General features: G+C 44.8%; 1 protein-coding gene across 1 annotated transcript in view; it reads left to right on the top strand.

Annotated features, from left to right (window-relative positions):
- The window catches only part of RYR3 (ryanodine receptor 3), a 361,766-nt gene that overhangs the window by 299,218 nt on the left and 47,016 nt on the right, over positions 1–15,532 (top strand). The window contains exons 68-74 of the mRNA XM_060002247.1: positions 4,370–4,457; positions 4,553–4,645; positions 9,304–9,318; positions 12,090–12,260; positions 12,974–13,033; positions 14,548–14,679; positions 15,138–15,250. Of these exons, the coding sequence (XP_059858230.1) occupies positions 4,370–4,457; positions 4,553–4,645; positions 9,304–9,318; positions 12,090–12,260; positions 12,974–13,033; positions 14,548–14,679; positions 15,138–15,250 (672 nt within the window). The remainder of the gene's footprint in view (positions 1–4,369; positions 4,458–4,552; positions 4,646–9,303; positions 9,319–12,089; positions 12,261–12,973; positions 13,034–14,547; positions 14,680–15,137; positions 15,251–15,532) is intronic.

Raw genomic sequence — 15,532 nt, 5'->3', positions numbered from 1 at the left:
ATTGTAGTTACTGAAAAGACCTAGGGATATTGGGGGGGAACGTTGCTGACCTTTTGAGTGATATGCCATTCTGTCATGGGCAAGGAATACGTCTGGATATGCCCATTTTAGCATTTAGCATTTAGCATTTCATAAGGTAAATTGTACTTACTGTTTAAAATATTTACTTAAGATTACTTATATTTAGCTTTACAAAATAAACATCTTACACACACTATATATAAGTGTGTGTGTGTGTGTGTGTGTGTGTGTGTGTGTGTATGAAATTCCTTACCTATCTGTGGGGAATTTTACTCACTGTCTCAAAAGAAATCCTGCTTTCAGGGTCATCATTTTAGTCATTTCTGATAACATAATTATGTTAGCAGGTTAGCGAAGGAATTTGTCAGAGTTTGAGGTGAAAACAGAAATGAAAGTAGAGTAAGGTTGCCCCTGGAATAGCTCTTTAACTGCATTTGTCACTATTGACAATCAAGATGCAAGATAGAGTGTGTTCCACTTACACATTGTTTGACAGTTGCTAAAAATGGCAATGTCAGAGAGTCTTTGAGATCATCACTAATTCATTCATCCCCACTTCTCAGCCCTTTCTTCCCTGAACACCAGGGAGCATTATGGCCATCTGAGCCTCACTTAGAAATACTTCTTTCCTGTGTGTGTGCCTTTACCTCCTTCAAGTTCTTTCTTCACCCAAAAGAATTGGCTGGCTTGGAAGCACGGGATTGTGGAGTTGGCAGGAATAATAGAGGCCAGCTCATCTTACCTATAGCTGGATGAATCAATATCCTCTTCCCTTTTCCTAGCGGTGCATTTCCTGCCTGATTGTCCACCACGGTTATGGATGACAGGTACAACCATACTGTGCGTGCCTTCCCATTCTCGTTTCAGACAGTTAAAGCCATTTTGGTTCAACTCTTTCTCATTCATTTTTTTTCTTCCAGTTTTATTGAGATATAATTGACACACAGCCCTCTGTAAGTGTAAGGTATACAACAGAACGATTCGACTTATATACATCATGAAATGCTTAGAATAAGTTTAGCGAACATCCATCACCTCGCACAGATACAAAATAAAAGACACGAAAAAGTATTTTTTCCTTGTGATGAGGACTCTTGGGATTTACGCTCTTAACTTTCACGTATAACATACAGTGTTAATTAGATTAATCATGTTGCACCTTACACCCCCTGGGACGTACTTATCTTACAACTGGAAGTTTATACCTTTAACCACCTTCATCCAATTCCCCTTCCCCGCACTCTGAACCGTTTTTGAGTTCAGATCTGTTATCTCCTATCAACTCTGATTTTGCTCTCTAGAGCCACACAAAACTACTCCAATCTCTCTTGTGGCAGCTCTTTAAACATTGAAGAGAGCCATCTTGTCCTGTCCTCCCCTGTTTTCTCTCGTCATATTAAACCTTTGGACTTCTTCAGCCCTGTCACAGCAGTGTTCCAAGTCTCTTCGACAGCTGAAACAGTCTTCTGAAGAGAAGCTTCTGTGGGTCAGTGTTGAACCTGAAGCTGACCCAGAATGAGCAAGAGCTCCCAGCGTGCTGTGGTCCGAGCAGGGCGAATCAGGGTTCCATGTCCTCATGCCGGGAGGTTATACATCAACATAGGTTCAACAAACCTCTCTACACAAGGCAGCAGCGCCTCAGCCTCCTTTCTGGAAATCGGACACACTCTGAACAGAAACGACCAACTTTAAATAGTACGATTTTGGGTGAAAACCCATCTCGCAGACTGTTGAAGGGAATCCAAGTGAATCCTGTGTGGTGACCACCTCGGGCTGTATCCTCTACAAGAGGCTCAGGAACAAGGCAGAGATAAGCTCTTACCTCTTAGTCAGACAACTGGGCAGTGAATATAGGAACATGGCTTTACTTTCTTTCAAAACCTGATAACTGGCTTTACTTTCTTCAAAAACCTGATAAGTTGTCATTTTGACAATAGCAGTCTAACTCTCCTTTATTCTCCTGCCTTTTGTTTCTGTTTTGCCTCTAAACCCAACTGTCTTCCCCACCTACAGCTTTGCATTTCCCAGCTGCCTTTTGGCAGCATGCAGAGCAGATGATACAAGAAACCCACAGGTCGGTTAAGTACCTCCAAAAGGATCAAATGTCTGAATGTTGAGAAAGGTCTGAGTTCTGTGGAAGGCTGGGAGCAGGGGGGAGAGAGTCTGGTTGCATCATTTGGGGGTAGGACGTATATACGGGCAAGTTGGAGAGGCAAGGTCAGGTTCTTCTGTCCTCCTGCAAATACTGACTTAATCTGGTTTGAGAGGTGCAGAGAGTTTACGTGCCTGGGGGAAAACACTTAACGGTGGGTTCATGTGTACCCACCATTCTGAACCTGAAGAAGGAACCTCACTAAAGACAAAGAGTAAAAATCTGCCTCTTGGAAGAAGGGTGTTGAAAACAAAATTCATTCAGCTGAAACTGCATTCCCATATGAAGGCAAAAGTATGCAAAGCCTCTTTCTCCCGTGAGCAAATGTTTACCTGAGATTTTGTTTTCAGTGTTCCTGCGACTCACACTGGCAGTGGCTGTGCTTTTCCTGGGCGGGATAGGATGTGACCCCTTGCCTCTTCCCACTCAAGGCAGACTACAAGCCTATAAAGCACATTTAAACCAAAACGCTGCAGAAGGAACAGCTGGCGGCTCTGATAAAACCTGACACTTGACCCTGAAAAGCGCTCCTGAAAAATCAATATGAAAGAAATCAAAAAGCATTACCAGTCTCAAGCCTCGAGTTTGGATTGCATTTGGCTTCTAGTGATGGATACCTTATAGAGTGGCTTAAATTAGAAGTTAAATCTCACACGTGAAGGAAGTCCAGAGATAGCCAGTCCATGGCCAGTACGGCTGCTCTTCGGTAGAAACCCTCACTCCTCTGTCTTTCTGTCCTCAACATTGGCGTCCATGTTCAAAGTTACTTCAGGTGCAACATGCCAGTTAGAGTTTGAGCTGTCGTGTTTTCATTCCAGAGAGGAAGTAGAAAGGCAAAAGGGCACCTTCAGCTATCTGATCCTTTTTAGAGAGTTTTCCAGAAGGCTCATCCAACAGCTTCCTCTTCCATCTCATTGATCAGAACTTAGCTCCACGGCTGTCCCTCGAGGGGGGCTGGGTAATGTGACCTTCAGCAGGGCACAGTGCCACCCGGAGTAAAATGGGGGTTTGTGCCTAAGGAAGAAGAGGAGAATGAGTGTTGGGCAGACCACCTGTAGTGTCTGCCTATAAAGGAGAGGCTAGTTGAGGTAGAAAACAAGGAAGGTTAGACAAAAATGTCCATGAGGCTGGAACTCAGGGCGGGAAGGAATTGAGGAGATGAGAAAGGAATCCAGAGGTGGTCTTGGCCTCATGAGTCTTCACCTTTCTTCCTTAGCCTGGTGCCTTCCGTGAATGGGCAGACGGTACAGGCTGCTCAGAGCAATTCAGTCTGATGTCCCAGGGCTTAGGGAACTGGCTTTTTGATAGCTATTACCATGCATACAACCAAGGGACATTAGGTTTTTTAGACCATTCATGACAGCCCCAAAGTTTTCTTTAAGAAAGACGAGAGACAATTTAATTTCTAATGTGTTACTTTATGCAGATATTTTCTCACCCAGCCATTTCAAAATATAATTCAAACGCACAAGATAGGGGCAAGACAACTTTTAGGAAATGACTGAATTCTACTGCAATTGAGCCTTCTTGCCGCCGCTGTGAAATTTCTTAACCTAGCCTAGTATTTTTTTTTTAATGAGTAATGCCTATTTGTAGGGAATTTGCAAACCATTTCAAAGGGCATAGGAGGTGTGTGGTCTCTGCCTATACACTTTATATAACAGTTAAAAAAAATTATTGTCTTACAGATTTCATTCATAAAAGTGGCTTTGAAAGGAAAACGGGCAAGGCCTGAACAGTTTATAGAGTGCTCACAATTTCAGAGGTTTGACAAGATTAGATGTCATACTGACCAAGACTTTCCTAGTCTTGCTAGACTTGAGGATTAAAGGAGGCCTGTCCCAAAACTTAGAATGTAACCTGCATCACCTCTTCAGTTTAAAGGAAAACAAAACCTTACCTTTGACCATTTTGAAATGTTGATTTCTGACCTCTGTTTGCTAAGAGAATCCTGGAATCCTTTGGTAACATGGAAATGATTATTGTAGGTCTTCAAAAATACCTACAACAATTGCATGCCTATATCTAAGCATGCAAGGAATATATTGATATTTAGTCTCTCTGAAGATTGCCTTCTATGGGAATGCAATTTTATCCGGATAAATGTGTGCATCTGGTGTCGGTATAATTTTTAGAGTGTGACTCTTTCAATCATTGCTGAATTCCACATGCATATTCATTTATCTCTCACCTCAGATCTAACTGGCTCAAAAGCCCCGATGCTGACTCTGACCAGCTCTTCCGCATGGTGGCAGAGGTCTTCATCCTGTGGTGTAAATCTCACGTAAGCACAGATGGGGGCCCTGGATTTAGAGTTGGTGGTGAAAGGTACACCTCAACTTTCTTGTAACGTTTGCTTTTTTATTTCCCCCCACTTAGAACTTCAAGAGGGAAGAGCAAAATTTTGTGATTCAGAACGAAATTAATAATTTGGCATTTTTAACTGGAGACAGCAAAAGCAAGATGTCAAAAGTAAGTCCATAGAAATCAATTCCAAAGACTCTCCAACCTTGACCTAAGCTACATGTCTTGGGTGTATGAAGGGATTAGCTCCTACTGCGTTTAGGTCAAACAACAGAGACCAACAGGTCCACTGTTCTTTCTTTGAGAATGAGCCAGAAGAAACTGCTCTCAAACAAGCATGGTCATCACATTTTATGAATAAGTAGCTGCTTTGTGCATCAAAAAGTTTAAGTTTCAAGACTTGCCTAAGGCCAAAACAAAAGCTGCTGTTACTTGTTTTAAAGTAGAACTACTTGCTGTGTAGAAAAGCTACAAAAATACATGTGCCTAGAGCCACCTTTTAATTAGCTGTGAGGACATCGCCTTGCTTTGAAGATTTCGTAGACACCTATTCTTACAGTGCACTTATTTTCTTCCTATCTTGAACATCTAGTAGCTGCTTTATTTCAGCTGTGCTGACCTCTTAATGCCTTCTGTTTATTTTCCACCTGAGTTGCATTCAGAAACCCAAACATTTGTCCATCCCCCTGCAGGGAAATGTTTGAAAGAGGGCGTTCCAAAGATCTGTCTGAAAACAGAGTCACCTACAGGGAGGGTGTCGCAGTATTGAATACAAGAGGGGCAGCCGGCCTCCGGGTTCCCCCTGAGTCAGCTCTGCACAGTGAGGTTTTGCTGTTTTTATTGGAGAGAATTCTCAGACACACTCCTTTAGGTGTACACACAAAAACAAGGCTTACTTAAATGTGCTGTTTCGTTCCCGGCTGTCATGGCTTACCTGGACTCTCTTCCCCTGAGAAGCGTGCCTGGGTGAGGGTTGACTGTACTGTCACGTATAAGAGACGTGTGACACCTGAGATGCGCATCTCTCTCACTGCTGGTACAGTGCTGCCTCTGAGGACCAGGAAGGTGGAGTGTGCACGGGAACCCCTCAGAAGTGAGAACCAGTTCTGGAAAGATGACAGTCGCGGGTTTGTAGCAAAGCTCTTGGGGCAACCTTCCAAATAACCATTTGGGATAGAAGACCTTTGTATGCAGAGTTGCAGACCAGGGGCCACCAAAAGTGAAAACTTCAACACCCAAAACTTCACCAAGCGTGCCTAGCTCTGGTCAGCTGCAATCACTCTGCACTTTCCATCCCTTCCATCTTTAAGCTATGTTGACATTAACACTTCTTCCAGCATCCAAAATTTGATTCTTGGAGTTTAGAATCTGGTATGCGCTGTTTGGTAAAGTTTGATAAATAGAACTGTGCACATACAATGTAGAGAGATTAGGTGTATATATATTCACATTCAAGAGGAATCTTTGCTGCAAAGGAAGCTTACTTAAGGTGCATCCTTTTGTGCTTTGGATAATTTTTATTTGATTTTCCAAAGTTTATTTTGCATTTGACTTTTGGCATATACAGCTGCTCAGGTGAGGTACAGGAGGAAGGATATTTTCAGACTCCTGATCCCTGGATATCTATCCCTAAGTTCCCTCTGAAGGGTCTTCTTACAGCCATTACAGTGTCTCGTTTGACCCTGTCCACCTACCGAAAGTCACTGAATCCCAGACAGATTCCTTGCTACCTTCAACTTGGGGTAGATCTTTTGGCTTTTGACTGAACCAGCTAGCATCCATTGTTATTGTCAGCGGATGGCAAAAAAGCAACGAAAAGGATTCTGGTACAAGGATTTGGATCCCAGATGAGCAGCAATGGCAAAGATAATCTCAGCCCTCTGGTGATGAATGGCTACTCAGGGTCCTTGGGTTTATACTTGGAAAGAGAAGAGGTGACAAAGAATGATGTTTCAAAACTAACCTACTAACAGACTAACCTGAAGTTGTTCATTCACATCACTGAACGAGGAAAAGGGTATGTTAGTCTTGTCAGAGGATGAGCGTATTCAGAACCTGTGCATCTTTCCTGCTGGTAAGGTTAGTCCATAGGGGCAGATGCTTTCATTTCATTTCCATTGACATTGTATGCCAGTTTTTTCTGAGATGTGTTGGAGAGGGTCAAAGTTACAGTGTAGTGGATGTAAGGACACTCCCTAGATGTTAAATAATATTTGCTGTGCTTCTCAGGGTAACAGATATTCATATTGTTCCTGTGGCCTCAGTTGAGGCACAAAGTGTAGTAGCAAACAGGACTAGAGCCTGAAAGGAAGCAAAGTCCCACTCTTGGCCCAGCTGCTCGGTATAGGTATGGCCTTGCATCGTTCACTTAACTTCTCGGGGCCCCAGTTTACCAATCTGTAGAATGGGCTAGAGCTTACTGCCTGGCTTCTCGCAGCTCTACTAGTAGGCCCTGTTGGAACGTCAGTTTTAAATGCATCTCTAGAATTGAATAATGTTACATAAATGCAGCACATTATTTCAGACAGAGAGATATCATACCTCCAATAAACAGCAACTCATAGCCATTTCTGGTATTTTTTGGATGTAGAACTACATATTGCGAGGATGGGGAGGGGGTATTGTCTTTATTATCTGCTGAATCCCCATTGCCTTTGCCTCCCTGAAATGACATGTTCTCTCTACTACCTGATCTGCATGGTCACCTGTGCTTGCTTTTATCTGCACTCATAATTGAATTCTGGTGTTGGATAAATGAAGTTGGCCTCCGTGCATGTGGCAGAGATATGTGTGCTGGAATGCTGCACGCCCACACACACTGCACATGCCATTGCAGATGGAAAGGAAGTGGAAAAAATATACAGTGGGCCACACTGTTCTTACTTGATCAATTGAAGGTCAGTTCAAAGATGTGTCCTTTTTTCCAGCAGCTAAAGCACGTTTTGGGGAGAGCTCATTGTATTGTCTTTTGTTTGTATAACACCAGTTTGCAAATATATGTTCAGCAATACATAACTAAGCTGAGCACGGTGGTTTTTGTTTTGTTTTTAAACTCGTTTTGTTTTCTGGAAAAATGGCAGCAGCTTCCTCAGAGGGGAATGGTAAGTTAGAATGTGTTTAGCCCAAGAAATGCCAGTTCCTTGACCAAGATTATAAACATTAAAAGAGTTGTGATGCAGCACATGTTAGAGTGCCTCGTGTAAAGCCACTTCACCCCATGAGTGTGATTTCAGTGAATTGGAAAAGGGCAGGGAGGAGTTGAGAAGACACCTTTGTGCTTGTCCAGGGTATTCAGAATGACGTGTGTGACTTAGTTTGCTTCTTCTTCCCATCCCCCTAGCTGCTCACTCGCTTCTCTCATTCCCTCCACCCTCCCCCCACCTTTTTTCACTTTCATTTGTATTCCCTTTGCTCTTGCACTTGTGTAGTTCAAGTACTCTCTCTCCCTCTGCCCCCGTCCCCCGTCTCTTCTCTCTCCCCCTTCCTGTTCCCTCTCTCTCTTCTTCTCCCTGTCTTTCCCCCTCCCCTCCCCCATTCACTTCATCTCTGTCTCCCATCCCCTCCCCCTCTTCTCTCTACCATTCCCTCCTCTACCCTTCCCTGTTCTCTTACTGCCCTCCCTCCTCCTTTGGTGCCTCTCTCTCTCTCTTTCTCTCTGTCTCACTCTCCTTCTCCCTCTTGCTCTCTCATTCTCAGACGGGCTTCTGGACATTCACCTTTCCCTCTACCATCTATCGTTGGGTTGACTGGTCTCTACTTCCCTCACCCCCTCAGTGGGGATGAGCACTTCAGATGGTACAGCTCTGCCCTCGTTCCGAAGCCTCCCCGTGTGCTGTCTCAACACAGCACACCACCTACCGTGTGCTGTGTCCTCCTCCAACTCCTTTTCCCTTAAGAGTCTCTGTTTTTTTAAAGTTCACACATAAATTGTCTATTTGGTCATAAACTATTGGTGATAAAGTGTGGGGAAATGACATGATTTTGAAGGTATAGGAATTTCTAGATTTCTGTTACGGAAATAAAAAGTTTCAGCTAACATTTAAAAGATGCATAAATAGATCGATAGATAAATACATATTTACATACACACATAAATAAAAGCATTTCCAGCATTAGGGAAATGCATTGAGTTAACTAATCCTAGCAATATGTGAAGAAAATAATAAAATTAGAACCTATAGCGTGTAGGAGCCTTTGACCTAAGGTATATATTTAAAGGTCACAGCACAGAAGGGAGATTCCCCATCCTTTGGGCTGTGGGGTGATCCTGAACCACCTTGGATATTCCTAGAGTACATTTTTTAGAAACTTTTTTTAGGGGAAGCACACACATGGCCCGTTAGTTCAGTTCTCCCTACTCTTTTTGTAACCACAGATCTTCTGGAGGTGATAATGTGGTGGGTGGAAGGAAAAAAGAAAATTGGGGTCTTTGGTTACATGACAGATTGTCTGCATCCCACCCAGGTGCCAGGAGGGAGGTGGGAGGTGGGGAAGGCATGAGATCTAAGAGTTCACTTGGGTGGCCAGATCTGAAGACCACCAGGGTCTGAGGGTCACACACTCTGGAAGCCTGGTCTCTGATGACCTTGCCCCAGGGATGCACTGCTTGGTCTGGGTGTAAGTCCTTTTGATCCAATTAACCTCCATCCTAACCTCCCACCCGCTCTTCATGCTGTGCTCAACCGGCTTCCAGAGCCGTTGGTTTTCTATTGTGTTGGCAGAGGAATGGGGGTGAAAGAGCTGTGACTAACATGTGGTGCCTGTGTCTTGGACCCCTGCTTTCACTGACTGACTTCTTGTTTCTTTTCTCTTGTCTTTCCACACAGGCCATGCAAGTAAAGGTACAGGTCAAATGCATGACATGTCTTTTCTGTCCTAGTATTAGAGGTGCCAGGCTCTGGCCACCCTCTGCACTGTGATCACCGTGGGGGTGGTACAGAATGGATTTTCCCACCTGGAGGTCCCCAGGGCCTGCTTCAGGGAAGACAACTGCCTGTCAAAGAGTGAATGTAGGCCCTACCCACCCTCGGAATGGGGAAGCCGGGGAAGCCAGCCAAGCCTCGCCCTATCCGAGGTCTCCTTGCTATCTCTGCTCCCTTCCCCAGCTGCCCACTCTGCAGCCCGCATACTAACAGATAGGGACGCTGACTGGGGCCGAGAGCTCGGGAGACTCACTCCTCTTATCTGCTGTTAGTGATCCCAGCCCTTCCACACTATACATGTCTGCCTCTTGTGCAAGGCTCCTATGCGTCAAAGAGAGTTTTCCAAGGACTAAAGTCAAGGATTTGGAATCAGCAGCAGGGATTGGAAATAGCCATGAGTTTTTGCATAAAATGTGGAATAAACCCTGGGACAATTTTCTAGTAACCTATACAGGTTATTGCCTGGAAATATTTCTCTATGCCTCCACTGATGCGTGTCTGCTGCCACTCGTCCCAAGCCCTCTGCACTCAGGTCTGTAGCAGAGACAGGGAGATGTGCAGGAACCAGGTCATGTGCAGCTCTTAGTTAGAAAAGGAAAATGGAGCCTTGGCCAGGTAGATGTCGGCCTGGATGTTGGCCCAGACTCTTAACTGCTGTGTGACCTTGGAAAAATCACTTAACTGCTCTGAACATCATGTTCCCCTTTATAAAACTGACTGGGTATCTCAGCCTTGTTGGGAGGATTAGAAACGCTTTATTTAAGTAGCAGGCACGTTGGAGCCACGTCATATATTTAGCATTTGTAGTTAGAACAGCATGAGATTGGCCAAATAAAATAGTGAGCAAGAAATTATTTAAATTGCATGTCAAATCCACAGAGTTCTATATTGCATACTTTCTTGATTGTATACTGCATGTTACTATTTACCTCTTACATTGATATGTAATGTATATGTAACAATACCTCATAATTTATATTCACAAAACTGGGTTCTATCCTCTACGGACAATCTGAAGATAGAACCTCACAAATTACCCTTACAATTTTCAAAGGTAGTTTAGACTTTAAATGAGTTCTGCGTTAGACACAACCTTTAGAATTCTCTACCTGATAGAACATCTAAGGAACCCAGCGAGCACTCGGTAAATGATAGAGCTCTTGAGGTCTTTGTGTGAATCAGCCGTCTACTGTGTGTCTAGAACATAAGACACTGTGTATCTTGCCTGTCTGTCTCACATCCCCCTCCCTCCTCATGTTTCTCACTGCCGCCTCCCACTGCTGTCCTGGATCTGACCTGTTGTTTTGGAGCACGAGGCACAAGTAGAGTCGTCTGGCAGTATTTGGTCAGACTGGGTTTTGCTGGCCAGGGATTTCACTGTGGTTTCTGTGGTGTAACCACCCGAAGGTTTAGCCACCACAAGCTGGGTAGAAGAAGTCGCCACTATTTTAAGAGTGTCCATTAATAATTATGAACTTCCTTCACACTTTGGGAAGTAATTTAAAGAGATCAGCCCCAAGACGGTGTGAATTCTGACCATACTTAATCTTCTCTCAGAAAGCCAGTCCTTCACAAAACAAATTCTGTTCCAGCCCAGGGCCCCAGGTCTTACAAGCCAATTCCAGAGGAGGCATCTGGACTCTCCCCTGCTCCCAGAGCCTCATGTGTTTGGGTTGTTGTGAACCACAGCGTGACCGCCTGGATGCTGCAAACACTTGAAGGCCCTCATAAAGCAGAAGTTTTAATGAGCCCCGATTCTGCCCTGTCATGGTCCCTGACTTCATTCTCTGCCTCTGGCCACCCAGCCCTTCCTCACTTCCAGCAAGAGCCCACTCAGCTGAGGCAGGGTCCAGCAAATGACATACCACGCGGGCCGCTTTGCTCTTTTGGAACCTGACTCGGGAAAATCGGGTCACCGCAGAGCCTTGCTTTGCTGAGCCCACCCATACCCGCCTCGTGCTGTGGGTGCAGAGGGTCCTCAGTCGGTTGCCTGGGGCTGCCGTAGCCTAGTGCATTGGCCTCTTCTCTCAAACCTCCCACTTCATTGGATGAACGCTCCCAGAATGGGGTGAGCAAGTGTAACCAGAAGAGGGCAGACTCCCCCAGACTTGGGGCGTTCCCTCACTTGTCTGCACTGTTTCTCCTAACTCTGTCCCAGCCAGATGCCAAAGCAGCCCTACCTACTTGGGGTTCCCCTTTTCCTGCAGGAACGTGTGCTGCCTTGAGCAGAGGCTGAGTGGGATGCAGGTGCTCCAAAAGGCTCGCTTCAGCCCCGGCCACCAGCAGTTGTTCTAGGGTAGATGCTCTTTCACTTGTTTACTGCCGCCCAGCATCAGGATTCTCAGTTCTTCTCTGCAGTCATTTTGTCAGTTATCGAATCATTCTTTTAGTAGAAACACCAGTTTGTTCATACTGCCCAGATGTCAGCGATCAGAGACCGTGCGTGTCCGTGGTGTGTGTCTGGTCACGTGGTTCCGTGAGCATGCGCACAAGGAGAGGGCTCAGGGTCAGGGCCGGTCTTGAAGGGCCACCTGGTTGTCCTTGTTTCATATGCTCCTTTACTGTCCTCTGAAATGTTTAATAGAAAGGCCCACCCTGTACTGATCGGGCCACAGGAGGCAGGCTGCCTCCAAGGTGAGGCGGTGCCTTTCAGAGTCACTCAACCCGTTTGTTTCAACCTCATCTCCTAGTCTGGAGGACAGGACCAGGAGAGGAAGAAGACGAAGCGGAGGGGGGACTTGTATTCCATCCAGACCTCCCTCATCGTGGCTGCACTCAAGAAAATGCTGCCCATTGGTTTGAATATGTGCACCCCAGGCGATCAGGAGCTGATCTCCCTCGCAAAATCACGGTACAGCTATGTAAGTCGCCCATCCGCTTTGGTGGAGCATGTAATACAGGTGGTGGTGATCAGTGCTCAACCCCTAAAGGATTTGTCCTTCTTCCCTGGAGACCAGTGGACACAGAGGTGCCAAGGTGCACAGAGGCAATGCGCCATCATCTTTTTTTCTTTTTTTTAATTTACCATTTATATATATATATCTTTTTAAATTTATTTTATTTTTGGCTGCATTGGGTCTTCATTGCCGCACCTGGGCTTTCTCTAGTTGTGGCGAGTGGGGGCTACTCTTCGTTTCGGTGCTTGGGCTTCTCATTGTGGTGGCTTCTCTTGTGTGGAGCACGGAATCTAGGCACACGGGCTTCAGTAGTTGTGGCACGCGGGCTCAGTAGCTGTAGCTTGTGGGCTCTAGAGTACAGGCTCAGTAGATGTGGCACATGGGCTTAGTTGCTTTGCAGCATGTGGGATCTTCCTGGACCAGGGCTCAAACCCGTGTCCCCTGCATTGGCAGGCGGATTCTTAACCACTGCACCACCAGGGAAGTCGCAACACCCCATTGTCTTTACAGCTGACTTGGGAGTCAGCGCATGCCCTTTGGGACGAGTCTCTGTCAATTCTATTCTTTTGTCCTCGTAATAAAGATTGCAGCAAAACTGTCCATTGGCCCTCAGTGCATCCCTGCTTTATATTTCCATATTGACGTGTAGGAATAAAATTCAACATCTCTTTCCACAGAAGGACACAGACGAAGAGGTGAAGGAACATCTGTGGAATAACTTGCACTTGCAGGAAAAGGTGATGCAGCAGGAAGACAATGAGAACTCACACAGGCTTCCTTCTGGCTGCAGGGTGCCACACACCCACTTAGTTTACTCATGTTTTTTTAAATGTGTTCTAAAAACAGCCTCAGAGTACTTGTGCTTAATCGGTAGAACTAACTCTCTGCCCTTAGTTTTTCATTTTTTTGGCCCTTAATTTTTGTTCTTTCCTTTGCTGTTGCAGAGAGGCCCAGTAAAACATGTCTTCCCACCTCCCACTGTGTGAGCATCAAGCCATAGCAGGGGGGTTAGATTAGGTCTCAGAATTTACTGGCTGTGAGCTTTGTTAAAGAGGGGAACAGACACCTGGGGGACGTTTTAGCACTTCCAGCTCTAGAGATTTGTAAACAAAGTAACTTTGTACCTGAGTTGATATAACCAAAAAAAACAAACAAAACAAAATCAAGACCAATTTTGATTTTAAGGCTATTTAAGATTTTTCCAAGCCTGCACATCTGAACAGCTGTTTCCTCAGATACATTATATTATGCTCTGAGATGGAAGATTAAAGTGACACAAATAGCCTCTACTTCCATCCCAAATATGTAGGAATTCCTGGTGGGTAAAATATACTACAAAAAAGGCAGTAAAAAGAAATTCCAAGTGCGAGAAAATAGGTGCTCTAAATCATAGTAATGAAGAGAAGATGATGCAGTTGGGAAAACTTGCAGAGCTCTCCTGACCAGATATATATATTATAGGGGCTGGGGTTTTTAGTAACCTGGAACGGGAGTGTGGGGCCTAACTTCCCATGCTGTGCATGAATGTAGAGCAAGAAACGTACATAAAACTGGCCTTGAACCAGTGAAACCCATGAATCATCTGTAAAAACAGCCATGGAACCACTTAGAGAGTGTCTACCTGCTAGAATATGGGCTGAGATGCTAGTCAACAAAACTCCTCCTGAATACAAGCTCACAAAAATACAGTGTGAAAGGAAATCCACCACCATTAGAGAGTCAGAAAATGCCACGAAATGAAGAATTCAAGCCTAAGGAGCTACAGAAAGGAATTTTTAAAGTGTGGTTGAAATATTTAAAGAGATAAAGGCAGCAATGTAAACTATAAAGCAAGACTTGGACATTATTTTTTAAAAAGGAGAGGGGAGGTGGCACTGAAAAAGACCTCACAGTGATTTTTAAAAGTTAAAAATAATCATTGAAATTAAAAATTCAAGTTATAGGTTAAAAAATATAGTAGATACAGCTGCAGAGAGAATTTATGAATTGGAAGCTCGATTTAAGGAAATCGTAAGGCAGAGCAGAGAGAAAGGGGTGGAAAATATGACAGAAGGTTAAGAGACATATAGGCTAGAATGAGAAGTTCCTACAAAGCGTCTGCTTTGTTCCAGGAAAAGATAATAGAGAAAATGAGAGAGGAATTAATAGAAAAGACTCTTGAACACTATGGTACCATGCTAGGAGTAAAAGGCCTTTTCAGTTCAAGAGATATAAGAGATTGCTCATTTCATGTACATGCTTCAATTTGCAGTCTGATGACCCGGCTGTAAAGTGGCAACTGAACCTATACAAGGATGTTTTGAAGAGTGAAGAACCTTCCAACCCAGAAAAGACAGTGGAGCGTGTGCAGAGAATTTCAGCAGCTGTCTTCCACCTAGAGCAGGTAAGTAGCGTCTACCCTGAGGATTGAGGAAGGAAGACTACCCTGCAAAATATAAAACTCCTTCACACTCAGCTCTTAGTTAAGAGCACCCTTGTAAGACAGAAAGCAAGGAACAAGGATCATCCTGGCCTACCCCCAAAGTGTCATCTTGGTGCCTCGTTGTAGCAAGACTGCTCAATGCTTAACATTCCCAGTGTTTGAAAAATTTTTCCCATTAGTTCAAATGACCCATCCAAGCTCCCTACTCATTTGTAAAGCAATAAGCCACCAGAAGCAGTTGGGAAAAGAAAGAAAACCTAAGCCTCCCACAGACTGAATCATTTAGTGCTGGGTACCTTTTGCTGACTACAGTTGAGAAATCAAAATTCTTCTAGGGTTGAGAAGTCTGGGCTGCAGGTGGCTACCTTCTGCCACCCAGATCAGCCTGGTGTGTACCTACCCATGTGGTTTCTTCTCAGGTGGAACAGCCTTTGAGGTCCAAGAAGGCGGTCTGGCACAAACTGCTATCAAAGCAGCGGAAACGGGCAGTGGTGGCCTGTTTCAGGATGGCCCCTCTCTACAACCTGCCCAGGCAAGTATTCTGTCATTTTCTCCTGGCATGTGAGTCAGAGATGAGAATTAAGGTATCCTCCCAGAGCTGTGCTCTCTTCTGGCCCTGACCCTCATGATCCCAGAGGTAGAGATTGGAGTCCTTCACCCACAGAGCCATTACAGTCTGCACGTAGTATAATGGCCTGCTAAGGTAAGCATAAAAACTGAAAATAGTTGAGATTCCTTCGTGCCCCCAAGCCTGCCTCAGCTCACCGTTTTGCACTGTAAAGTCAGCCACGTAAGCAGATGGAAGCTCTCTAGT

The sequence above is a fragment of the Delphinus delphis genome, chromosome 2 (assembly GCF_949987515.2).
Source record: "Delphinus delphis chromosome 2, mDelDel1.2, whole genome shotgun sequence".
Classification (NCBI taxonomy): Eukaryota; Metazoa; Chordata; class Mammalia; order Artiodactyla; family Delphinidae; genus Delphinus; species Delphinus delphis.
Note: the sequence above shows the minus strand (reverse complement) of the source record. Positions and strands in the feature narration are given on the sequence as shown.